The 27677-nt window shown below is 41.9% G+C and overlaps 1 protein-coding gene across 2 annotated transcripts in view; it reads left to right on the top strand.

Moving 5' to 3' along the window:
• The window catches only part of LOC121384626 (A disintegrin and metalloproteinase with thrombospondin motifs 12-like), a 90135-nt gene that overhangs the window by 18379 nt on the left and 44079 nt on the right, over nucleotides 1–27677 (top strand). For both annotated transcript variants that reach the window (XM_041515093.1, XM_041515102.1), the window contains exon 2: nucleotides 2247–2650. In XM_041515093.1, coding sequence (XP_041371027.1) covers nucleotides 2247–2650 — 404 coding nt within the window. The remainder of the gene's footprint in view (nucleotides 1–2246; nucleotides 2651–27677) is intronic.

The following is a 27677-nucleotide window of genomic DNA, read 5'->3' as shown; positions in this document are numbered from 1 at the left end:
CAACTCCTCGAGTTCCATAGTGCTCCTAAAAATCCATTGTGTTGCAAATGAATACAATTAATTTATTTTTTAATGGGGGACATGCAATATCTTCGTCAGCTTGGCGTTTGTAGAGAGTATTGGAATATATAGTTGCATGTTAGTGTATTTTGGAATATTATTTAAAAAACCCTATTTAAAAAAAAAAAAAAACAACAAAAAACGTTGCACCCCTCCCTGAACATTGTAGGTACTTATTTTAAACGATGTACCTACTCCCTGGAAAAATTCTGCATCCGCCCCTGATGTTAAAGTGTCGATACTAATTACGGGTACCGGTAACTAATGTTGGTACAGATTGGTTACATAGACGGCCTAATAACCTGAAGCTAGCTGTTACTTTCTAATTATTGTTGTGTTAAACATTGTATAGCCGTTAACTCTGGAGACATCCCTTTCGCGACTAGGTAACTGTGCCGTTAACTCTGGAGACATCCCTTTCGCGACTAGGTAACTGTGCCGTTAACTCTGGAGACATCCCTTTCGCGACTAGGTAATTGTGCCGTTAACTCTGGAGACATCCCTTTCGCGAGACAATTGTGCCCTGGAGACATCCCTTTCGCGACTAGGTAACTGTGCCGTTAACACTGGAGACATCCCTTTTCGCGACTAGGTAATTGTGCCGTTAACACTGGAGACATCCCTTTTCGCGACTAGGTAATTGTGCCGTTAACTCTGGAGACATCCCTTTTCGCGACTAGGTAACTGTGCCGTTAACTCTGGAGACATCCCTTTTCGCGACTAGGTAATTGTGCCGTTAACACTGGAGACATCCCCTTTCGCGACTAGGTAATTATGCCGTTAACACTGGGGTGGGTTAGAGTGGGGAGGCATCCCCTTTCGCGACTAGGTAATTGTGCCGTTGATACTGGGGTGGGTTAGAGTGGGGAGACATCCCCCTTCGCGGCTGTGTAATTGTGCCGTTAACACTGGGGTGGGTTAGAGAGGGGAGGCATCCCCTTTCGCGACTAGGTAATTGTGCCGTTAATACTGGGGTGGGTTAGAGTGGGGAGACATCCCCTTTCGCGGCTGTGTAATTGTGCCGTTAACACTGGGGTGGGTTAGAGTGGGGAGGCATCCTTTGTCGCGACTAGGTAATTGTGCCGTTAACACTGGAGTGGGTTAGAGTGGGGAGGCATCCCCTTTCGCGGCTGTGTAATTGTGCCGTTAACACTGGGGTGGGTTAGAGTGGGGAGACATCCCCTTTCGCGGCTGTGTAATTGTGCCGTTAACACTGGGGTGGGTTAGAGTGAAGAGACATCCCCTTTCGCGACTAGGTAATTGTGCCGTTAACACTGGGGTGGGTTAGAGTGAAGAGACATCCCCTTTCGCGACTAGGTAATTGTGCCGTTAACACTGGGGTGGGTTAGAGTGGGGAGGCATCCCCTTTCGCGACTAGGTAATGTGTCGTTAACACTGGGGTGGGTTAGAGTGGGGAGGCATCCCCTTTCGCGACTAGGTAATTGTGTCGTTAACACTGGGGTGGGTTAGAGTGAGGAGGCATCCCCTTTCGCGACTAGGTAATTGTGTCGTTAACACTGGGGTGGGTTAGAGTGGGGAGGCATCCCCTTTCGCGACTAGGTAATTGTGTCGTTAACACTGAGGTGGGTTAGAGTGAGGAGGCATCCCCTTTCGCGGCTAGGTAATTGTGCCGTTAACACTGGGGTGGGTTAGAGTGAAGAGACATCCCCTTTCGCGGCTAGGTAATTGTGTCGTTAACACTGGGGTGGGTTAGAGTGGGGAGACATCCCCTTTCGCGACTAGGTAATTGTGTCGTTAACACTGGGGTGGGTTAGAGTGAGGAGGCATCCCCTTTCGCGACTAGGTAATTATGCCGTTAACACTGGGGTGGGTTAGAGTGGGGAGGCATCCCCTTTCGCGACTAGGTAATTGTGTCGTTAACACTGGGGTGGGTTAGAGTGAGGAAGCATCCCCTTTCGCGACTAGGTAATTGTGCCGTTAACACTGAGGTGGGTTGAAATGGGGAGGCATCCCCTTTCGCAAAGGTAATAGTGCATTTTTTTCAAAGCAAAGACTGGGTTGTTTTGCCTTCAACATTTTCAAGGCAGATAGATTCCTTCCAACCCTCTCCCTCTACTCTTTGAAGTAAAATAAAATTTCATTCCATAGCATTCAAGCCACAGAAAAAAAAAGACAACGTTTTCAAACCATTTATTTTATTTCATTTTCTTTTCTTTTTTTTCCAGCGGAATTCGCACAGACTTTGGATAGCTACTTTGTGAGTGTTCCCAGTGCGGTGGATTCTGGTGGTCAGTTTTTAACGCACGAACTTCACCCGCTCCACCACCACCACTTACACAGACGTAGCGTCAACAGCGTTCGTGGATTACCCCCAGACAACACAGACACACGTGCGGACGGACGTGTTATTCATTACCATATACCCGTGGAGGGTAAGGTGTTACTGGTGACGTTAGAGAGAAATGGCAAACTCGTGGCGCCCGCTGGGGTCGTGGAGAGGATTGGAAATACCTACAAGAACGTATCGGATTCTGTGTTCACTGCCATTAAATGGCGAGACTGCCACTACACCGGTTCCGTGCACGGTGATACGCATTCCATGATAGCACTTGCAGTTTGTGATGGACTGGTAAGTAGGTGGTTGTTTTATTTTTAAAAATGGTACACTTACGAATAATGCTAACGTGTTGTCACTACTACCGGTCTGTTGCCTCTTGTTTTCGTTTTTCGTTGGGTAATGGCGGTGGGGGTAAATACAAAACAGCTCTAATCATTGTTTGTGTTACTTCTTGAAGCTATCTCCACTATCTATCCTCAAAACTTAAAGTTAGCAATACAGCCCTACTATGAAAAGGAAAATGATTTTGATGCTTCTAAGAATCCAACCTTCTTAAACAATGATATACAATGAGAGGCTAAATATTAGTAGGTTTTAAAAGTGTAAAGCAAATATTTAATGTACTAATATGCCACCGGCGCCGTAGCTTGTTCCTTCACATATGTTATGTGAAGGAACAAGCCACGGTTTTTGCCCGAATTAAACGAAAATGCCCGAATCTGGACAACAACGTTTATTTATATAAGCATTGCTACCAAAGAGTTATATAGGGTTACAAACGAATCACTACGCACTTTCCCAGGGATTACAACTAATTTCGAAGGTAAAATGATGGATATACATGGTAAAAAGGTCTCAGGTTAGCACATTTTTCCCGAATATCTTTATCGTTTTTGCCCGAATTTGAGGATTTGCTTAAGATTTTTGCCCCCTCCCCCGTCTCGAACGCTTATGGGTTTAATCACACACGTGAGTCGCATTGGAACCACCACCACCACCACCACCATATCACCACCACCACCACCACCATACTACCACCACCACCACCACCATACTACCACCACCACCACCACCACCACTCTACCTTGGTTCAATTCGCGTGTTTAATAAAAAAAACGAGTAGAACACTTTTTACCGAATGGATAGTGGTCTCTACAGTTCCGTGCTTCATGCGTGCGACATTTTCACTATATAGCCAGTCGGAACGTGCTGATGGTTTTCACTGTTAGCCGTCACTCGCGGCTACAATTATCTGGCTCACCTCGCTTTGTCGGAGGAACGTATCGGAGTTCACGAGTAAACTCGACTCGCTGTTTCCACTAATGTCAGTCAGAGATTCGCTGGCTCGTTGTAAAGAGATCGACCTGCTTCTTTAATCATGTAGTTTACCTGACAGGTGAGACGATTGTCCACGATCCTGGTATATCTGCATTTAGGTGCTAAAGGGAACATTTGTAGCTTTAGCTATCAGACAGAGAGAGAGAGAGTGAGAGAGAGAGAGAGAGAGAGAGAGAGAGAGAGAGAGAGAGAGAGAGAGAGAGAGAAGAGACAGAGAGACAGAGAGAGAGAGAAACAGAGAGAGAGAGAGAGAGAGAGAGAGACAGACAGACAGACAGACAGAGACGTAGAGACGGACATAGCGATTTAGAGACAGACCGGGCGATTCAGAGACAAATTTTGAGGGAAAGAGATATAGAAAAACAGAAACGAACCTGAGAGAGAGAGAGAGAGAGAGAGAGAGAGAGAGAGAGAGAGAGAGAGAGAGAGAGAGAGAGAGAGAGAGAGAGAGAGAGAGAGACGTAAAGACGGACATAGCGATTTAGAGACAGATCGGGCGATTCAGAGACAGATTTTGAGGGAAAGAAAGATAGAAAAACAGAGACGCACCTGAGCGAGAGAGAGAGAGAGAGAGAGAGAGAGAGAGAGAGAGAGAGAGAGAGAGAGAGAGAGAGAGAGAGAGAGAGAGAGAGACAGACAGACAGACAGACAGACAGACAGACAGACAGAGACAGACAGACAGACAGACAGACAGGCAGAAAGACAGTGAGAGAGAGAGAGAGAGAGAGAGAGAGAGAGAGAGAGAGAGAGTGACAGACAGACAGACAGACAGACAGACCACGGTAGAGCATAATATCAATAGTACCCAGCATTTAGCCCATTGCATGTAGATTAATTTTGGCATCAACATGATTTAAGTCCTACAGCCAATCAACCAATCCAACTAAAACAGTTTTCTGAGGCCTTTGACATTCAGGAATGTTCATTCTGTTCACAGTTTCTGATTTATTACCGAGTCCAGGGTCACACTGATCGTCTGTACTACTTAAACCATTGTAGTAGACTATATACTGTGTGTGTATGTGTTTTGAATTCATCGTACAAAGCCCACATCTCTCCTGCGAGTCCCAGTATCTCTGGTTGAAGACATTCGTCAGTATTCCGACTGCAGGACTCGTAAATCACCAGACTTGACGCTAATGAACGTGTGACAGTCCAGATAAGAGACAAAAGAAATGTAATCAGATCTAAACTTGATATCTGGATAGAGACCCACACATTTGTGTCTTATGCAGGGACACGTTATAACGCAATGGTAGCTTTAGAAATACGTTTAGATGTAGTAGTGGTGATTGTAGAACAATTAAATTTAGTGATGTTACACAAAAAAAACAAAAAAACATTTGGACTCTATGGTAACGATAGAGACACGTCTAGACTGGGTGTTGATATAGAAACGCATTTGGACAAAATGATTTGTTGTTGTAAAAACACTTTTAAACATCGGTGGTGGCTATAAAAACACATTTTGACTCATTAGCGACGTAGAGACGTTTAGACTTAGTAGTTATGTGGAGAGACGTTTAGCCTCAGTGGTGATGTGGAGACACGTTCTGGATAAGTAGCGGTTTTAGAGACACCTTTAGACTCAATTATGGTTTTAGAGACACCTTTAGACTCAATTATGGTTTTATAGACAGATTTAGACACACTGACACATTAAATGTGAAATAACTAAGAGGTACGGGTATGAAATGAATTTCTTGCGTCGTTAGATTGAGAAATAAGGACTTTGCAAGTAGACAGAATGACAAGGATACGGCTCAGGGTATGCAATGACATGATGGTAGAAGGAACCATACGGCAGTTTTAAAATTACTTATAAAGGTGTTTAGAATGGATGATATTTTAACCAGAAGAGATTTTGACCAAAGGAGATTTTAGGAAGGAAGTGGATTAGCAAAGGAGGTTTAGGCAAGGAGGTGGACTGACAAAGGAGGTTTAGGCAAGGAGGTGGATTGACAAACGAAATTTTGGCAAGGAGGTATATTGACAAAGGTGATTTTGGCAGGAGGTGAATTGACAAAGCAGATATTAAAAAGGAGGTTGATTGACAAAGGAGGTTTAGGCAAGGAGGTGGATTGACAAAGGAGGTTTTGGCAAGAAGGGGGTCAAAAACGTTTTTTCTCTCAATATTTTTGGTTTTCCTCTGCTAGTAGTTAAAACAACAGATCTAGAATGTGTTAACTATTCGCTCTGCTCGTATTTAAAACAACAGATCTAGACTGTGTTAACTATCCGCTATGCTAGTAGTTAAAACAACAGATCTAGACTGTGTTAACTATCCGCTCTGTTAGTATTTAAAACAACAGATCTAAAATGTGTTAACTATCCGATCCGTTAGTATTTAAAACAACAGATCTAGACTGTGTTAACTATCCGCTCTGATAGTAATTAAAACATGCTAGACTGTGTTAACTATCCGCTCTGTTAGTATTTAAAACAACAGATCTAGAATGTGTTAACTATCCACTCTGTTAGTATTTAAAACAACAGATCTAGAATGTGTTAACTATCCACTCTGTTAGTATTTAAAACAACAGATCTAGAATGTGTTAACTATCCACTCTGTTAGTATTCAAAACAACAGATCTAGAATGTGTTAACTATCCACTCTGTTAGTATTTAAAACAACAGATCTAGAATGTGTTAACTATCCGCTCTGTTAGTATTTAAAACAACAGATCTAGAATGTGTTAACTATCCACTCTGTTAGTATTCAAAACAACAGATCTAGAATGTGTTAACTATCCACGCTGTTAGTAGTTAAAACAACAAATCTAGACTGTGTTAACTATTCGCTTACGTCGTCTGGCTCACCGTGACATTTTATACCAGACGTTTGTTTTTCTTGGAACAAGTTGTAAATCTTGATATATCGATTGCGTTGTAACAATCCCATGAGCGTTTGTTTTTCTGCCGTTCATCATATTTTGTTTCACGTTCCTGTGCAGTTTCCTTCTCTTTTTTGTTTTTCTCCTCTTCTTTTACGACTTCCTTCACTTCTTTGCACTTTACTAATGTGCTTTAAAAGCAGTTGGTAGTGTTTTGAGAAACATTTGATGCCAGGTGCGACGGGACGGAGCCCAGTGGTGGTAAAGCGCTCGCCTGCTGCGCGGCCGGCGTAGTATCAATCCCCGTTGATTGGCCCAATAGGCTAGTTTCGTTGCAGCCAGTGCTTCACAGCTGGTGTAACAAACGCCGTGGTATGTGCTATCCTGTTTGTGGGATGATGCATATAAAAGATCTTTGCGTGGCTGCAGCGGTTTTCTCTCTCATTATCTGTGGTTCTTAACCATACTTCCGACGCCATATAACCGTAAATAAAATGTGTTGAGTGTGTCGTTAAATAAAACATTTCTTCCTTCTATCTTTTTCCTTCTGATGCCAGGTTGGCCGGTGGCTAGGGTAAATTTATATTTCTCAGAATTTGACTTGTGTATGGATCTACGAATGTCCGCAATCCATCCATCAATCAGTCAATTTACTTGTCCGTCCGATCTATCCGTCCATCCATGCATGCGTCCTTTGACCCACCCATCCATGCGTCCGTCCGTCAGTCCGTTCATTCATCCGTATGTCCGTCCGTTCATTGTCCCGCCGGTCCATCCATCCACACACCTATCCATCGATCCATCCCTCCGTTCGTCCGCCCGTGCAGCTATCCATTACTCAGTCCGCCAAATTATTCATTCATTCATCCACCCACACATCCACCCATCCACCTATCCATTCATCCATCTATCCATCCATCCATTCATCAGAGCTCACTAACCCTGTCCATAGCCAAATTAGCCAGTTGCTAATTTTCAATCCAAAGTGGCTACAACATTTAGTCATTTTTAAATCATTTTCAAGGAAACTCTCTACATATCTGAAAATTGGTTGAAACTTAAAAAAATTCCAGTGTGAGTTCTGATCAACCCGTCCGTCCGTCCGTCCGTCCGTTAGCTCGTTCGTCCATTCGCCGTCCATCCATCCAGCTATTCATCAATCAAACAATCAATCCGCCCATCCATCCACACATCCACTTGTCGGTCTGTCCCTCAAACCTTCCATCACTTTTACTTGCAAGGAGCGGGATTTAGATTTAGCTCAGTCAGGTGAGTGCTCGCTTGATTTGCTTGCGTCGCAGGATCGAACCAATTCGATGGATCCATTTAACTGATTGGGTTTTTTGTTTCGTTCCAACCAGTGCACCACAGCTGGTCAAAGGACATGATATGTGCTTCCCTGTCTGTGGGAAAGTGCATATAAAAAAATATCCGTTGCTGCTAATGGACAAATATAGCGGGTTTCCTCTGATGACTACAAGTCAGAATTGCCAAATGTTTGACATCCAAAAGCCGATAATTAATTAATCAATGTGCTCTAGTGGTGTCGTTAAACATTTTTTTCACTGGGGCGACAACACCAGAAGGTATGTGTTCCGTCACGGCTGTTTTCTCGCGTCGCGGTCTCGTTCCGTAACACGTGGAACACGGCTAGCGTCACGTCGCGTGGCACACACGGAGACACTGTAACGAGGGAAACTCGCCGACCTTTCCGTGTTTCCACCTTTCCCGTCGCTTGTTGTACATACCTCGACACCACTCGGCGACACTCGGGATTCCGCGGCGTGACGGCGCATGCCCAAGTCGTTTAGCCGCGACACCCAACCGCCGACGTCACGGGGTAAGATACGCCACGTAGTGGTCGGTAGCTAAATGACATATATACCAGGGCTCTAGTACGATACGTGAGGTATTATATGAGGTGACGTGATATTCGTGTGACAATTTCGTTTTATCTGATGAGAGAGAGAGACAAAAACAGAGACAGAGAGAGATATGGAGAGAAAGACAGATTGAGAGAAAGAAAGATAGAAAGAAAGATAGAGAGAGAGAGTTGGAGAGAGCAAGTTTGTAGGAACGGGGGGTGGGGGGGGGGGGGGGCGTGCGGATGGTCTGCCCTCCCCACCCCCACCCCGACTTGAGGACGAACATGTACGGAATGTTTTCATAATATAAATAAAGATTTTAAAAATCTGACTTATGCCTCCAGGATTGTACCTCCACTCCAGAAAGAGAAAAGAAAAAGAAATAAATAAATACATAAATAAATACATCAAATATTATAATAACTGTATGTAAGACATTATATACAGATTAATGCCGGATACAATCCGTAGTGTGGCGCAGCGACCATTGTGTTTTGATAACTTTCAGAAAAATTCCTACAAGTTCTGGAGACCGTAATTATAAAACTTTAAAATGACATACCCTAGTTTTTAAACACTAAGGCATATTTTTTACTATTATAGCTGTTTATTGATAACTGAAATCATACTTTACTTAGATTTTATGGTTTAGATTATCCATTTCTGTACATTTGAAGTGTTTTTGTTCATCCTGGTGTTTGTAATAGCAGAAAATGCAATTGTCATGTTTTAAAAACGCACGTGCGTCTGAGAAGTATCAGTTATGGAGTCGAGGTTTAGTCTTATTTTTATAGAGTATTTCACCATTTCAAAGTCACAGACTCATGTTTCACTTACTTGTAACTTTATCCAAACTTAGTGTTAATTTTCACGGGTTGAAACTAGGCTCTGTCCTTTTAAAGTCGAAACTCGAGAGTTCATGAAAGTGTCAACTTAACGTGTTGCTGACATTACGCTGCACTCCGTCTACGCCACAGTCAGTGTCTGACACCACAGGTTAATGAGTCTGAGTACGTTGTCGTCTTTATCCAGTAAAAAGATTAGAATAGAAGACCCCGCCGGGCTTGCCAGGGTGTGAAATAATAAAATATAGAATACATTAATTTAAAAAAGAAGAAAAAGAAGGAGGAGGGGGGAAAAATAAAGCCTTTTGCAATATGACATATTGTCACGTCATGAATATTTATACATTCATGACGTCACACGTTTTCAACACGGTAATGCTGATGGCTTGTACCGGGTCGATGTCAATGTGACAAACACTTGCTGTCATGTATAATCCTTCTCTGACGTCGGATATGCTGATATAAAATATTACAATCTGTCATCATTTTGTTTTTAATTCCACAAAAGTGAGCATTGGCTGGTCCGCGCTCATGGAAATTTCGCCCTAAAATTATCGAAAAGTTGGTTTAAAATATTAACAATGCACCGAATAGTGGGGCGCCTAAGGCGATTTTTAACGAAACGATGTACAAATATTTTGTTTTATAGATAAGATTTGGAACTTATTTATACATCGAACGAAACTTGCTTGGAGGTACGAAGAAGACGTTAGCTTTGTTTAACGACACCACTAGAGCATATCGAACTATTAATCATCGGCTGTTGGATGTCAAACATTTGGTAATGTTGACATTTAGTCTTATAGAGAGGAAACCTGCTACATTTTTCCATTTGTAGCAAGTGATCTTTTATATGTACTTTCCCACAGACAGGAAAGCACGGCCTTTGATATATCAGTCGTGGTGCACTGGCTGGAACGAGAAATAGCCTAGTGGGTTCACCGACGGGGATCGATCCTGGACCGACTGCGCATCAAGCAAGCGCTTTACCACTGGGCTTCAGCCCAGCCCTAGAGGTACGAGTATTATTTCTTACACTCTCGTCTGAGGAGAGAGAAAAAACAACACCATGTGAGATTTGTGATGTAGCATGACGATATCCAGTATATGTTATGGATCCATTTGATTGGCTGTTCGATAGTGATGATTTACATGTCAAACCCCAAAAGGGCACTTTTTTTTTTTTCGGGGGTTAATTGTCCCTCCTGACTACCCTCCCACCTCACCGAGTTATTTACGGTCTTGGGTATCTGGGACCCATTTTACGAAGTGATCTTAGCGCTAAGATCACCTTAAGTGCATAACTACTGTATGCCCTTAAGATGATCTTAGTTCTAAGATCGCTTCATAAAACGGGGCCCTGGAGGTGTATAATTCAGAATACTTGAGAAACTCCATCCAGGATCCAAATACCTATGGCTATAATCATACCAAGATAAGATTTAAAAATCTAGGACCATGGTGTGCTGGTATGAATTTGTTAGTAATTATACGCCCCAAAATAAAGTTCACGCGACTAGGTGTGAACACATTACTATTTGAACAAGAAACTACAGTTTTACACACAGAAATACCATATGTTGTTACAGGCATAAGTACCTTTAACATAAATGTTTGACGACTGTTTTGATATCGGTCAATTCGTACTCCACTTTGTTTACTTTGTACTTCAATACACTCGTTGGCGGATCCAGAGAAGCATCGCAGGGGTCCCGTAACCCACCCCCATCCCGTTTGAAGTGCCCTTTGCAATGATTTTATATATAAAAAAATCAATCCACAATATACAGCACTAATTGTTTTGAAAACGCGTCTCTGAGTATTTTAATTTCAAAATTACCATACTCCCGATACCCCTACAAAACTCGCTTCCTTAGGTCAGGTCGTAGGGTTTTACGTGCACATTCAGAACAAGCTGTTGTAGCGCACGCCTGTCCTGGGCGCATGGCGAGTTCCTCCGTCCAGGACATAGCTTCCTTTGGGAGGTCGGCTCTTTTACGTTCAACAAACTCAGATTGCCCTTTTTTAATATGATTTTATGTTTCCCCTCCCCCCTTCACAAATCCTAGATCCGCCCCTGACACCGCCGAACGCGTGTGGTGGATTGTCCTTCACAATCGGCCAATATCAATGTGTTTAGTGTGTGTGTGTTCAGATCTGAATTTTGATGAGCTACGTCCAAGCGTCACGGAGAGCAACACTGTAAGCGCCTGGGTGGTTTGAGAAGTCGCTGAATGGCGCTTTATTACATCCATACACCTCAAAGTGCTTGATCGGCCAGCTGTGAAATAAGGCGACTTTCTAAATCCGATATATATACGAGTGGTAGATAACAAGGCTTGTTGTCAGATGGTGGTCGTGTGATATAGGGCACAGATTGAGATGTCCAAGTGTGTGTGTGTCCGAGCGACCCGAGGACAGGTCTAAAGTCCTAGAATCAAAATTAGCAAACAGAAAGGAATGTTTCACACACACACACACACACACACACACACACACACACACACACACACACACACACACACACACATATATATATATAAATACATGTATAACTATATAAAAAATATCACTCTATAGTGAGGTACATTCGAGCACTCTATCGTGAGGTACATTGAAGCACTCTATCGTGAGGTACATTGAAGCACTCTATCGTGAGGTACATTCGAGCACTCTATCGTGAGGTACATTCAAGCACTCTATCGTGAGGTACATTCGAGCACTCTATCGTGAGGTACATTCGAGCACTCTATCGTGAGGTACATTCGAGCACTCTATAGTGAGGTACATTTCAGCACTCTATCATGAGGTACATTCAAGCACTCTATCGTGAGGTACATTCGAGCACTCTATCGTGAGGTACATTCGAGCACTCTATCGTGAGGTACATTCGAGCACTCTATAGTGAGGTACATTTCAGCACTCTATCATGAGGTACATTCAAGCACTCTATCGTGAGGTATATTCCAGCACTCTATCGTAAGGTACATTCAAGCACTCTATCGTGGGGGGTACATTCCAGCACTCTATCGTGAGGTACATACAAGCACTCTATCGTGAGGTACATACAAGCACTCTATCGTGAGGTACATTCAAGCACTCTATTGTGAGGTACATTCAAGCACTCTATCGTGGGGGTACATTCCAACATTCTATCGTGAGGTACATACAAGCACTCTATCGTGAGGTACATTAAAACACTCTATCGTGAGGTACATACAAGCACTCTATCGTGAGGTACCTTCGAGCACTCTATCGTGGGGGTACATTCAGCCGTATAATCAAAATTATACCCAACCGTTTTATTTGCTGTGTTTTATTGTTTGTCAGGCTGCTATAGCATTATGATGGCGCATTATATATAATGCATTGTTACATACCATCTGTGCTTGCAAATAAGAGTTTTTAATTAAATGTCCAAAGACTTCCAAGAGAGACAAACACGCTTCTCTCCCCACCAACTAGGTTACCAATATAAACTAGCTTACGGTAATAATAATATATATAATGGAAATGTAATTTGCTTGGTTGTTTAAGTTAAAGTTTGTTTTGTTTAACGACACCTCTAGAGCACATTGATCTATTAATAATCATTTGGTAATTCCGACATAGTCTTATAGAGAAAACCCGCTACATTTGTTCCATTAGTAGCAAGGGATATTTTATATGCAGTTTCCCACAGACATGACACCATATGCCACGGCTTTTGGTATACTAGTCGAGGTGCACTGGTTGGGACGGGGGAAATACGGTCAGAGAATGGGTACATTGAAGTGATTCGATGGTTGTTAAAAGAGTACCACTTATTTATCAAATCATTAGATTTAAGTTTTAGACGCAACAAGTACAAACTGTTAATCGAAAGAAAGAAGTGTTTTATTTAATGACGCACTCAACTGAAGTATATTATAAAATATTGAGAAATTTCACAATACAACTGCATCGCATTTTCAAATTGTATGATGTAATGACTTTGATGAGGTTAATTCCCATTTTGAACAACGATGACTTAAACAACTGCATAGCATTTTCAAATCGTATGATGTAATGACTTTGATGAGGTTAATTCCATTTTTGAACAACGATGACTTAAACAACTGCATAGCATTATCAAATCGTATGATGTAATGACTTTGATGAGGTTAATTCCATTTTTGAACAACGATGACTTAAACAACTGCAAAGCATTTTCAAATCGTATGATGTAATGACTTTGATGAGGATTATTCCCATTTTGAACAAAATGACTTAAACAACTGCATAGCATTTTCAAATTGTATGATGTAATGACTTTGATGAGGTTAATTCCCATTTTGAACAACGATGACTTAAACAACTGCATAGCATTTTCAAATCGTATGATGTAATGACTTTGATGAGGTTAATTCCATTTTTGAACAACGATGACTTAAACAACTGCATAGCATTTTCAAATCGTATGATGTAATGACTTTGATGAGGTTAATTCCATTTTTGAACAACGATGACTTAAACAACTGCAAAGCATTTTCAAATCGTATGATGTAATGACTTTGATGAGGATTATTCCCTTTTTGAACAACGATGACTTAAGCTAATAGTGATCAAGAAAACTGCAATAAGCGTGTATGCTAATCATGTTATCTACAGGACGATGGGCGTAAAACACGGGGTCGTAGGAGGACTGCTTCCTCCCCGAAAAATAATTGATAGTTCCCTTTTAGTTTAAAAGTGCCCATTATATCCTTCTGAAGAAATCCTCATAATACTTCGCTTATATTTTATTTTACCCCCACCATTAGTTATTTTAAATGCAATAATATACACATGTATATTTAAATTGGTACCAGTTTTATGACTTAGCCGTTTCCACGTTCTCGTTTTTAATCAAAACAATCGTTATTACATAGTACAGTACAATGACACTAGTCCGCGACTTTGATTGGTTTATTGCTGAACATAGCGTACTTACATACTTGACTGATTTTCATTGGTTTATTATTGAACATAGTAACATACCCGAGTGATTTTCATTGGTTTATTATTGAACATATTAACATGCCTGACTGATTTTCATTGGCTTAATATTACACAACGGGTGTACTCGATATTCTTTTCAAATAAGCGCCGACTACAACAGCCATTAAACAAGGTGCGTCTGTTTGTTTTAAGTAAATAAGGTTTTCGAGAGTAACCTAGTTCGATGAGTACAACTAGTTTTCACCTAAACTAAAATGGTCTAATACTGTTAGCCGATTCACTGTCTCCGTCTAAATTATATTCCATTCTAGTCCCTAGTCGTTAGTCCTCAACTTGTTTATTCAAGACAAGAGTTGGGATGTGGTGTGGTCGCGTTATATAGCGTGTTACTGTCGCGTTATATAGCGTGTTACTGTCGCGTTATAACACTGAGCTGAGGGGCTTAGCGTTATATAGTGTTTCATTGAATGCGTACGGTTATGTTGATTGCCGTGGCGTAACGTGGCGTAGCGTATTAAAAAGGCACATTGTTGGTGTGTGTACCTTCTGTCTGAGTTCTGCCAGTGATGGCATTCATCGCGGGAGTGAAGCCGCTGGTGTTCTCTTAGTGAAGTCATCTGTTGATAGAGTGAGGCTGCGGGTGTACTTAGTGACGTCATATGTTGATAGAGTGAGGCTGTGGGTGTACTCAGTGACGTCATATGTTGATAGAGTGAGGCTGTGGTTGTGCTTAGTGACGTTATCTGTTGATAGAGTGAGGCAGTGGGTCTACTCAGTGACGTCATATATTGATAGAGTGAGGTTATGGGTGTACACAGCGACGTAATCTGTTGATAGATTGAGGCTGTGGGTGTACTTAGTGACGTCGTATGTTGATAGAGTGAGGCTGTGGGTGTACTTAGTGGCGTCATCTGTTGATGGAGTGAGGTAGCAGGTGTACTCAGTGACGTCATCTGTTGATATAGTGAGGCTGTAGGTGTACTTAGTGACGTCATTTGGTAATGGAGTGAGGTAGCAGGTGTACTGTCAGTGACGTCATCTATTGATGGAGTGAGACATTGACGTCATCCATTCATCGGCTCAATGGGACGGCGTAAGGCCACCAAACTAACATCTCTCTCACCAACCAATCAACCAACCACCACCAACAAAATGATAACAACCCATCCTCGAGAGATAGCCCAGATAGCTTAGGCGTGTGCCCAGGACAGTGTACTTGAACCTTTATTGGATACAAGGCAGGCAAATCAACATAAAATGAAATGAAGTATGACAACATGGGCTGTAGGACCACCTACGAACCTCTATCACTGCGTGTTAGTCCTTCTGCCTGACTCCAAAGTGTACGGAGCCGTGCAGTGTGGAGCGCGCTTATGATATTAATGTTCTTTTGAATTCCAAATCTTGTTTACAGTTCTTGATACCGCGACAATGGAGCTTCGTGCGCTACTTACGTACATTGTCAACGAAACGGCAGTGAAGAGAGTGAAAGCCATCATATGATATATTGATGTTGACGGTGTGGACTCGGTTTTGATGTCCTTGAATGGAACAGTTTGCTGGTGGGTCATACGGGTATAGACCTCTCCATTGATCAGGGAGACGTCTTTTTGATGCCGCCTTTTCAGAGTTAGACTCAGTTGGCTTGGAGGTAGACCGCACGGCAACAATATGTCCATTGATAGATGGTCTTGTAAATACGCCTTCTGCCTCTGCTTGCAATTCAGTGGCCCGCGAAACAGTTTCGGTTCGCATTGTGAATAAAGTAGGTATAATAGCTGTGGTAGGAAGCTTCAGTTTTGGCTGTCTAGAGAGATCCAAGCGAAACAGAAGGAAGCCTGTAGGACATTCTCAACTCAAAAGGGTTTATAGAGAAAGGGATGTTTGCTTGGTGGTGCATCACCAGATTGTTTAGTCAGAAGCTGTTTGAGATGTTTTGTACATTTTGTACTTAAAGGGGCTAATCTGAGTTAGCTGCCGCTGTGTCCGACTAACAGAGCCTTTTCAATGACTGAAATGACATGTCATATTAAATATATTTTCTTGTTTAGAATTTTTGTAAAATCCACTTTAAATTATTACCAAACATTACAATGACCAGCTATACACCGACTCGAAAGTAAAGTTTGTTTTGTTTAACGATACCACTAGAATACATTGATTTATTAATCACCGGTTATTAGATTTCAAACATTTCTGACATATAGTCTTAGAGAGGAAACCCGCGATATTTGTTTTATTAGCAGACAGGATAGTACATACCACGGTCTTTGATATACAAATTGTGGTGCACTGGCTGGAACAAGAAATAGTCCAACGAGCACACCGACGGGAATCGTTACTAGATCGACCGCGCATCAGGCGAGTTCTTTGCCACTAGACTACATCCCAACCCTCTGACTACAGATACTGGTATTCTAACCATTCTAAACGAAAAGTGTATTAAATATGTAAATTTGAGTGGTTTAATTAAAAAAGGCTCTATGGGTGGGAAACATCTTACAATGGCTACATACTTGGACCAGACAATTCCGCTTTCAGTCTTCTGATGACGTCAGTAGTATATTTGCGAAACATTTTATTCTTTTACTTTCAGACAGACTTTATGTTTATTATATATCGAAAGAGGAAACCCGCTGCCAACACAAATGATAATCCCGACTTTTAGCAGCAGTGTTTGTTTTGTAAGCTTTCCCAGAGACTGGCAGCATATGCCACTGCCTTTATTTTATTAAGATAATAAGACACTACCATTCACGCTTCTCCAGACATTTCATCAGTTGTCTGTCCGTGTTAACTTGTTCCTCATTCACCCAGCCATTCTGCTTTATATGAAAGGTTAACGGAACTGACCCTAATCATTAGACAACTAAGCACAGCCGTTTTACCGTTGAATTACACGCTATTTACAACTTATTGTTTAAAATATCAACGTTGGCAAGCCCATTATGTATTTGAGCGACCTGGTATACCTAACAGTACTTCGTGAATGGGGACACGACCTTGTAAAAGAAGGTGCGAGGTTGCAGAACTAGGTTCACTGACTTTCAATATACAAGGCTCTGAAATGGCATTCCCTTCTTTTTAAACTGGTCAGATAAATGTAGACTTCTAATCCATCACTGCACACGCGTTAAGTAATGACGGTATCACACGCCTGCCTGGTATAATATCGGCGTATGTTCCCAGGGTCTGTGTTGATATTACCCTGGACGTGTTGCTGGAACCGAGGGAACCTGACCACGTCAGACAGGCCTTGTGCTCTATCATTGTCTGGCTCTTCCTTTGAACTCGTGAAGCAGACGTGACCAGTAATCCACAAATGAGTTGATAAATTGGTCGAATCAACGTTTAATCCGTGTTTCCGCACAGTATATATATTGTCATCTAACGAGTCATTATATGGTCGCGATCTGTTGAAATATCTGTGATATTTGCCGAGATATTAAATTAGAGTAAACTAATATGCGTGGGATTGGACAATGAAATCAGTATGGGAAGTGACAAACGATTGTTTTGTTATGAAATGACCACGTCTCTAAGAGTCGTATTTCGTCATAGTTCAATCCAGACAGTACTACAAACCTAGTTTAGAAGGTGGTTAGATAACTATTAGCCGGCCTCGGTGGTGTCGTGGTTAAGCAATCGTACGTAAGGTTGGTAGGTACTGGGTTCGCATCGCGGTACCGGCTCCCACCCAGAGCGAGTTTTTAATTAATCCATGGGTAGGTTGAAGACCACTACACCCTCTTCTCTCTCACTAACCACTAACAACTAACCCTCTGCCCTGGACAGAAGCCCAGATAGCTGAGGTGTGTACCCAGGACAGCGTGCTTGAATCTTAATTGGAAATGAGCACGAAAATAATTTGAAATGAAATGAATGATAACTATTAACAGAACTCAAGGCTTGTTAGAAGACTTTTTTCTGAGTTTTATAATGAAGAGTGATTGTTTAAATTTTAAATAGCTGTTGACCGTACTACCAAGCTAGTTAAAATACTTTTTTTCTACTTTATAGTATGAGGGGTGTTTATTTAAATAACTATTAACATCAATTTATAGCTACTTAGAAGACATGGTTCTGTTTTACACAATGAGGAGTGTTTATTTTGTTATGTTGACTATTTCGTGCATGACCAATTCTGCTTTTTACAGGAAAGGTGTTTATTTAAACAGTAATATGTAGCTATATAGTTTAGAAGACATTTTTGTTCTGCTTCATATAATGGCGGGTGTTTATGTTGATAACCGTTGACCGTACTGCATTGCCAAGTCTGCTACATTTCTAATGAAGGTGTTTATTTAGGTCTACGCGCATGTTAACAGAAGGGGCGGGATGTAAAGCGTACACTTGATGTGCGGTCAGTCTAGGATCGATGCCAGTTGGTGGGCCCGTTGAGCTATTTCTCGTTCCAGCAAGTGTGACTGGTATATCAAAGGCCGTGGTATGTGCTATCCTGTCTGTGGGGTAGTGCATATGAAAGATCTCTTGCTACTAATGGAAAAAATGTAGCGGGTTTCCTCTCTGGGACTATGTCAAATTACCAAATGATGATTAATAAATCAGTTTGCTCTAGTGGTGTCGTTAGACAAAACAAAACTTTAACTGTTAGCAAGCAGTAAGACACAGTATATATATATATATATATAGATAGATAGATAGATAGACACGTACACACACACACGCACACACACACACACACACACACACACACACACAGTTTTAAATATATTGTTCTGCTTTATGATGCGAGAAGTTTATTTAAATAACTGAATACAGTAGTACGTACATACACGTGTACCTAGTTTAAAGTTTTTTGTGTTTGATTTATATGGTGGGGGAGCGGGGATGGAGAGCGCTGGAGAGTTCTGTATAGCAAAATGAAATATTATGCATTTGTAGGCTTTCCAAATGTTTATTGAATAGTTGTGTTTGATCTTCACTAACAAACATTTGACGTTGTGAAAGAGCAAAAACAGTTTTCGTGTCCATCTGTTTAACCTCGGCAGTCTAAAGGCTGTGACTTTTATTTCAACATGCCTGTCTCGTGTTTATTTAACACGGTTAGGAAAATGTTTGTATATGCTATATCACAGACGGTCTAAACCGATCACTATTTTGTTATGTTTGGGGAGACGGCTATTCAGCAATATTCACATCTAGACGTGCCCAGAGGTCATGTGCGCTTCTTCACTTCTGTTTAACCGCCGTGCTACCTATATCGATGGTGATGTAGTCAAGTCATTGGCCTTACGATTGGCAGATACTGAGTTCGCATCCTGGTACTGGCCTCAACACAAAGTGAGTTTTAACAGCTTAACGGAGAAGTGTGTCACTTCGCCGACTTCTCTAATCACTATTTTTCGTTCCAGCCAATGTGCACCACGACTGGTATATCAAAGACCGTTGTATGTGCTATCCTGTCTGTGGGATGGTGCATTAAAAAATCCATTGCTACTAATGGAAAAATGTAGCGGGTTTCTTCTCTAAGACTATACGTCAAAATTACCAAATGTTTGACATCCAATAGATGATGATAAATAAATCAATGTGCTCTTGTGGTGTTGTTAAACAAAAACTTTAATCACTAAGAACTGACCACTAACCCACTGGCTACTAACCCACTGGCTACTAACCCAGTGGCTACTAACCCACTGGCTACTAACCCACTGGCTACTAACCCACTGGCCACTAACCCAGTGACCACTAACCCACTGGCTACTAACCCACTGGCTACTAACCCACTGGCTACTAACCCACTGGCTACTAACCCACTGGCTACTAACCCACTGGCCACTAACCCACTGGCCACTAACCCAGTGACCACTAACCCACTGGCCACTAACCCACTGGCTACTAACCCAGTGACTACTAACCCAGTGACTACTAACCCACTGACTACTAACCCACTGGCTACTAACCCACTGGCTACTAACCCACTGGCTACTAATCCACTGGCTACTAACCCACTGGCCACTAACCCACTGACCACTAACCCACTGACTACTAACCCACTGGCTACTAACCCACTGGCTACTAACCCAGTGACTACTAACCCACTGGCTACTAACCCACTGGCTACTAACCCACTGGCGTGGAGTGTTAACCTACACATCTGTTATGTGTGCCAAGGAAAGCAGACTTCAACTTGTCTTTAAAGTGACAGACCCTTGTTTTTAAACACTACAAATCGGCCTCGGTGGCGTCGTGGTTAGGCCATCGGTCTACAGGCTGGTAGGTACTGGGTTCGGATCCTAGTCGAGGCATGGGATTTTTAATCCAGATACCGACTCCAAACCCTGAGCGAGTGCTCCGCAAGGCTCAATGGGTAGGTGTAAACCACTTGCACCGACCAGTGATCCATAACTGGTTCAACAAAGGCCATGGTTTGTGCTATCCTGCCTGTGGGAAGCGCAAATAAAAGATCCCTTGCTGCTAATCGGAAGAGTAGCCCATGTAGTGGAGACTGCGGGTTTCCTCTCCAAATCTGTGTGGTCCTTAACTATATGTCTGACGCCATATAACCGTAAATAAAATGTGTTGAGTGCGTCGTTAAATAAAACATTTCTTTCTTTAAACACTACAATGTATTTTTCACTATTTGTGCCATTTTTGACAATTGAAATCAGACGTTGCTTACATTTAATTGTTTAAAATATCCACTGCGTACATCCGAAAAGTTTCTGGTGTCTAATGTTTCTAATACCACGAAATGCATTTTTCATATTTTTCATGTTTTTAGAGAGGAAACCTGCTACATTTTCTTAATGCAGCAAGGGATCTTTTATATGCACTTTCCCACAAACAGGAAAGCACATACCACAGTTTTTGACCAGTTGTGGTGCACTGGTTGGAACGAGAAAAACCCAATCAGTTAAATGAATCTGCCGGGATGGTTCGATCCTGCGACGCAAACACCTCAACCGAGCACTCAACCGACTGAGCCAAATCCCGCCGTGAGCCTTTAAAGGCGCCCTGTCAACCCGACGTCATTTAACGTGATTCTAAATTTATTATCAGAATGTTAAGCCGCCAAGTCGATAATGCTGGCAGTCTATTGATAGCGTGCTCACTTGGAATGTGACATTGACAAATGACGAGAAGTCGTCAAATGTTAGTCACTGTTTTGCCGTCGTTGCGACGATATTTTTCACACGTTTTTATTACGACATCAACGGTGACAACTTTGAGCGAACATTCCGCGATCACTTGGCGAGCACGAAATGCACGTAACGTGCAGTGTGACGGTCACGGCATTGTAAACTGTACAGTATTGTAAACCATACAGTATTGTAAACTGTACAGTATTGTAAACCGTACAGTACTGTAAATTGTACAGTATTGTAAACCGTACAGTACTGTAAACCGCACGGCTGTAAAACTCAGAATGAAATTAGTACCTGAGCTGTATTTAGCTGTCGAAAATTACATAAAAGAGTGACCCTTTAAAGTTTAAACTCCACATGGGGGATGATTACCTGGTATGCACTGCAGGTTCCGTGTAACCCGGGATCAGGTGATACAGAGATAGCTCAACTGACAGCAAGCGTGGAGCACGGACCTGTCAGGTAGTCCTATACCGAAATGGAAATACTGCGGCTTCACCATTCATCTCGTCATCATACATGAGCCGCTATGAAATAATTGTATGTAGTGTATATGCCCGAAACGCAAGCCGCAGACGCAAAAGTCGGACCGCACGCAAGCGCCGCATGAAAACTATATGAGCCTTAACAGTTACCCTTTTTGTTTAGCTGGAGAAGACTCTACTGGTGGAACAGGGTGGACCACGGGGGCCATAACTTACACTCCCTCTGTGTTTGTACTCAGAAGGCTCCAGAGATTCCCCATTTGAACATCTGAAATTCTAAAATGTCTTCTTGGCTGTCGCACTGACTCCACTTTCAAATTCACTAAGCTGACTCTCTTAATGAGTCTATGTCCTTTCTTCTTTTGTAATGCCTCCACTAGGTACGACCCTAATTATCTGACTAAGTCTTTAAAAATAAACGCTGATTGGCCAACCATTTGTATTTTCATATAGTTTTATTTTCGAGATCGAGAGAGAGAGAGAGAGAAAGAGAGAATGAATGAATGAATGTTTAACGACACCCCAGGTCGAAAAATGCATCGGCTATTGGGTGTCAAACTATGGTAAATGGAAAAAACAATTGATGATCAACATCAATATAAAAATCCAACAGTTAAATAAAAACACAAATATCACACATAGATACTGACTTTTATTCAAAATTTCAATTTGTGCTGTATTGGCCATTCTCAAAGAGAATGTTACACCCCTGCACCACGGTGAGGTTACAGCACGCGCAGGGGAGAGAGAGAGAGAGAGAGAGAGAGAGAGAGAGAGAGAGAGAGAGAGAGAGAGAGAGAGAGAGAGAGAGAGAGAGAGAGAGAGAGAAACGTGAAGGAATGGCCTATCGGGCATCCGCGTCCGCCCCTCTCTATCCTCTCCTCCCTTTCTCTCCGCCCTATATCTCTTTCTTTCCCTCTCAGCCTCTGTCTGTCTCTCTGTCTTGCTAAATAGTCGTAGCGTAAAATTTAGCTTATGTGGACCTAAGCTCAGGGCCGGATTTAGACCTTGGTAGGTCCGGGCCAGGGGCCCGGGGCACTTCAGGTTCGGGGGCCCCTCAACATAGAAATTAAATTACATGACAAATAAAAAAAAAAAAACTAATTTTATAATTATTACATTTTTTAATAAAGGAAATCCCAGGGTAATTGCCCCCTTTGCCCCCTTATAAATCCGGCACGGCCTAAGCTCGCACTACAATTTGTAAAGTTATCTCGACTGTATTTGAATATTATTTTCCTTTTTGTACAGACTCAGTATATTAACAACCCAACTAATTAAAATGCATGTTGTTAGTCATTCTCGACACACTAGCAACTAGTGAAAGATGTATGTTTGTTGTTTGTTTTTTTGGGGTTTTTTGCATATTATTGTATCTGGACAAACCACAAACAGATACTTAGTGTTAGTGATATATTAGTAATTGGTGCGAGACAGAGAGATGCGTGATCCCAGAGGTGTGTGTCTTCGTTAAAGACCCATTATCGGGGCAAGGCGTATGTCTGGCCGTGTTATACGACGATTTTATCGCCACGTCGCAGTCTTTATTGGTCGTAAAAGCCACACAACCCAGTGACATTGTTTAAGTGGAAATAGTTTACATGACAGGTGCCCACAAGGCTGGATTAAATGATTTCTTAATGAATATATTGCCCTCGGAAGTTTTCGTAAACCGCGACGGGTCAAGACTGAAGTGTTTGCGCGTTGTTTTGCAGCGTCACGGACCCGTGTGATACAGTATTCGACTTGCAAGAACTAAGTCACGTAACAGACGTTTAATTCGTTCATTTCTCGTGGAATAAAGAACTACTTAAAGGTTCAACACTACAATAGTCCCAGGGCCGTACCTAGCTGGGGAAATGGGGGTGGGGGTGGGGGGGGGGGGGGGGGTAAGTGGGTAGTAGTAGTTATCCCATATGAAAATTACGAAAAAAGTGCCTTTTATTTACTAGCTGATGAATACCCTGTATTACCGAACCTCTTTCTCCCCCACCTCCCAGCTTTTTAATTTTTTAACATTTGTTTATAATGTGACTCACAGACTGTGTGGGACCGGCCTCGGTGGCGTCGTGGTAGGCCATCGGTCTACAGGCTGGTAGGTACTGGGTTCGGATCACAGTCGAGGCATGGGATTTTTAATCCAGATACAGACTCCAAACCCTGAGTGAGTGCTCATAATGTATATAAAAGAAACATTCTTGTTAATGGAATAATGTAGCAGATTCCCTCTGAAGATTACGAGTTAAACTTGCTAAATGTTTGACATCAAATAGCCGATGTAATGTAAAGTTTGTTTCTAAAGTTCATTTACTAATCCGTGCAATATTCCACAAGTTAAAGTTAAAGTGTGTTTAGTTTAACGACACCAGTAGAGCACATTGAGTTATTTATCATCGGCTACTGGAGTGGTTCGATCCTACGGCGCAAACATCTCAGGCGAGATGAGTCTATCGACTGAGCTAAATCCCGCCTCAACTTTCCAGAATCGAAAATATTTTCTGTAGACGAGCAAATATTGATGATTATGATCTACTAAGATATTTACACATTCTCACGATGCAACAGGGCGCATTTCTACAAAAAACCCGGTATCATCAACATTCTGGCAATGTTAGCGCTCGCCAAACAGTCGCATCAGCCACTGCGTAAGCTCAGTCAACCGCTTGCCGCTAACTTTCCCCATGACTGATTTTTACGCTACACTGTAAACCGAATTACCACTTCGGAAACTAATCAAATTATTCGCAAACGTTAGCGAAACCTTTGTTGGCTGAACCTGGGACATCCAACAAACGTTTTGCTAACGTTCGCGAACTATTTGATTGGTTCCCGACATTGCCATTTGGTTTACCGTGAAGCGCATAAACCAGTCTAGTGGATGTTTTTCTTGCTCAGTCTGACTGAACTCAGCGCAGTACTGTTAAAAACAGTTTGTTTTGTTTTACGATACCACTAGAGCACATTGTTTTACTAATCATCTTCTACTGGATGTCAAACATTTGGTAATTGTGACATATAGTCCTAGAGAAAACCCGGTACATTTTCTCATTAGTAGCAAGGGATCTTTTACATGCATCGTCCTACAGACATGATAGCACATACCACGGACTTTGATCTACCAGTCGTGTTGCACTGGCTGTAACGAAAAATAATAGCCCAGTGAGCCAAACGATGGGGGTCGATCTTGGACCGACATCGCATTAACTGAACGCTTTTCCACTGGGCTACATCCGGTCCCAACCCAGTATTACGTCTTGAGATTCTGCACACATCAGTACAAGCAAGAACAATTAAACCTGATATACAGTCATTAATATTCTAAGCATTTATAGTCATTTAACCTGTTTGTTATTTATTCCTGGAGCTGGGGATATTTTGTATGCATCAGAGGTCCCCTAAATCACCATCCCATATTTGGTGAGGGGACTACCTGGGCCATTATAAAAATCAGGGTGGACACTCTATGTCCTGGCAATAAATGAAAAATTTGACCTTATGTACACAATTAACATGGCTAAAAAAGTGACCAAATAATAGGGGTACGGGAAATTAAATTTGACATAACTTGGCGAGATATCAATATATCATGGCATTTTACACGCCATAATGGAGGATGATTTAGGGGACCTCTCATACATGCAAAAGGTCCTCAACTCCAGAGCAATTCCTAAACCATTGTTTTGCGAAAGTAAATATCAATTGAACCAATATTCTAAGCGCCTTGGATCCACCTCCGTAAAGATGATGTATTCGGCGGCGGAGTGCTCCTACTATTACAGCCCGCTATGCAGTGCAACAAACGCCATATACTAGTAGTCGGTAGAGCGGTGTAAAAATGAATGGCGAAACCATTAACATTTCTGAAATCATAATCATATTTTCGCACAAGGCCGAGTCGAAATGATGTTTTGACTGCTACCACGAATTACTGACAGGCATTTCGCACATAGGACTGCCACTTTCTAGGACGATACATCCTTGCTACCACGAGTTACTGACAGGCATTTCGCACATACGAGGACTGCCACTTTCTAGGACGATACATCCTTGCTAATTCACATGGAGAAAGACTGTCATTTTCTAGGACGATACAGCCTTGCTACTTCGCATGGAGGAAGACTGCCATTTTCTAGGACGATACATCCGTCGTACTTCACATGGGGACTGACACTTTCTAGGACGATACAGCCACCCTACTTCACATGTAGGAGGACTGCCACTTCATTGCATGATACATCCTACCTACATCACATGTAGAACTGTCACTTTCTAGGACGATACATCATTGCTACTTCACGTGTAGAACTCACTATCTAAGACGATACATCATTGCTACTTCACACGTAGAACTCACTTTCTAGGACGATACATCATTGCTACTTCACATGTAGAACTGTCACTTTCTAGGACAATACATCACTGCTACTTCACATGTAGAACTGTCACTTTCTAGGACGATACATCATTGCTACTTCACATGTAGAACTGTCACTTTCTAGGACGATACATCATTGCTACATCACATGTAGAACTGTCACTTTCTAGGATGATACATCATTGCTACTTCACATGTAGAACTCACTTTCTAGGACGATACATCACTGCTACTTCACATGTAGAACTGTCACTTTCTAGGACAATACATCATTGCTACATCACATGTAAAACTGTCACTTTCTAGGACAATACATCATTGCTACTTCACATGTAGAACTGTCACTTTCTAGGACGATACATCATTGTTACTTCACATGTAGAACTGTCACTTTCTAGGACGATACATCATTGTTACTTCACATGTAGAACTCACTTTCTAGGATGATACATCATTGCTACTTCACATGTAGAACTCACTTTCTAAGACGATACATCATTGCTACATCACATGTAAAACTCACTTTCTAGGACGATACATCATTGCTACTTCACATGTAGAACTGTCACTTTCTAGGACAATACATCATTGCTACTTCACATGTAGAACTGTCACTTTCTAGGACGATACATCATTGCTACTTCACATGTAGAACTGTCACTTTCTAGGACAATACATCACTGCTACTTCACATGTAGAACTCACTTTCTAGGACGATACATCATTGCTACTTCACATGTAGAACTCACTTTCTAGGACGATACATCATTGCTACATCACATGTAGAACTCACTTTCTAGGACGATACATCATTGCTACATCACATGTAGAACTCACTTTCAAGGACGATACAATATTGCTACATCACATGTAGAACTCACTTTCTAGGACGATACATCATTGCTACTTCACGTGTAGAACTCACTTTCTAGGACGATACATCATTGCTACTTCACATGTAGAACTGTCACTTTCTAGGACGATACATCATTGTTACTTCAGATGTAGAACTCACTTTCTAGGACGATACATCATTGTTACTTCAGATGTAGAACTCACTTTCTAAGACGATACATCATTGCTACTTCACATTTAGAACTGTCACTTTCTAGGACGATACATCATTGCTACTTCAGATGTAGGAGGACTGCCATTTCCAATACACATACCTACACCACATGGAGGAGGACTGCCACTTTATATGACGATACATCCTTGCTACTTCACACGTAGGACTGCCACTTTCTAGGACGATACATCCTTGCTACTTCACATGTAGGACTGGATTTTTAATTTAATAGTGTGCACCTTCCCACACACACAGGACAGGTTTTTGATATATATTCCAGTCATGGGACACTGGCGTGTTCAAAAGGTCAAGGCCTCGCGAACAGTTCGACTGGTACCATCGTCTTCTATCAATCTTATGTCGCATTCATCTAACGTTAAGCGTACAAACCAGTCTAGCGAGAAGACCGCGATAGCTCGCCCTCCAGTAATTTACTCTG

The sequence above is a fragment of the Gigantopelta aegis genome, chromosome 2 (assembly GCF_016097555.1).
Source record: "Gigantopelta aegis isolate Gae_Host chromosome 2, Gae_host_genome, whole genome shotgun sequence".
In the NCBI taxonomy this organism is placed as follows: Eukaryota; Metazoa; Mollusca; class Gastropoda; order Neomphalida; family Peltospiridae; genus Gigantopelta; species Gigantopelta aegis.
Note: the sequence above shows the minus strand (reverse complement) of the source record. Positions and strands in the feature narration are given on the sequence as shown.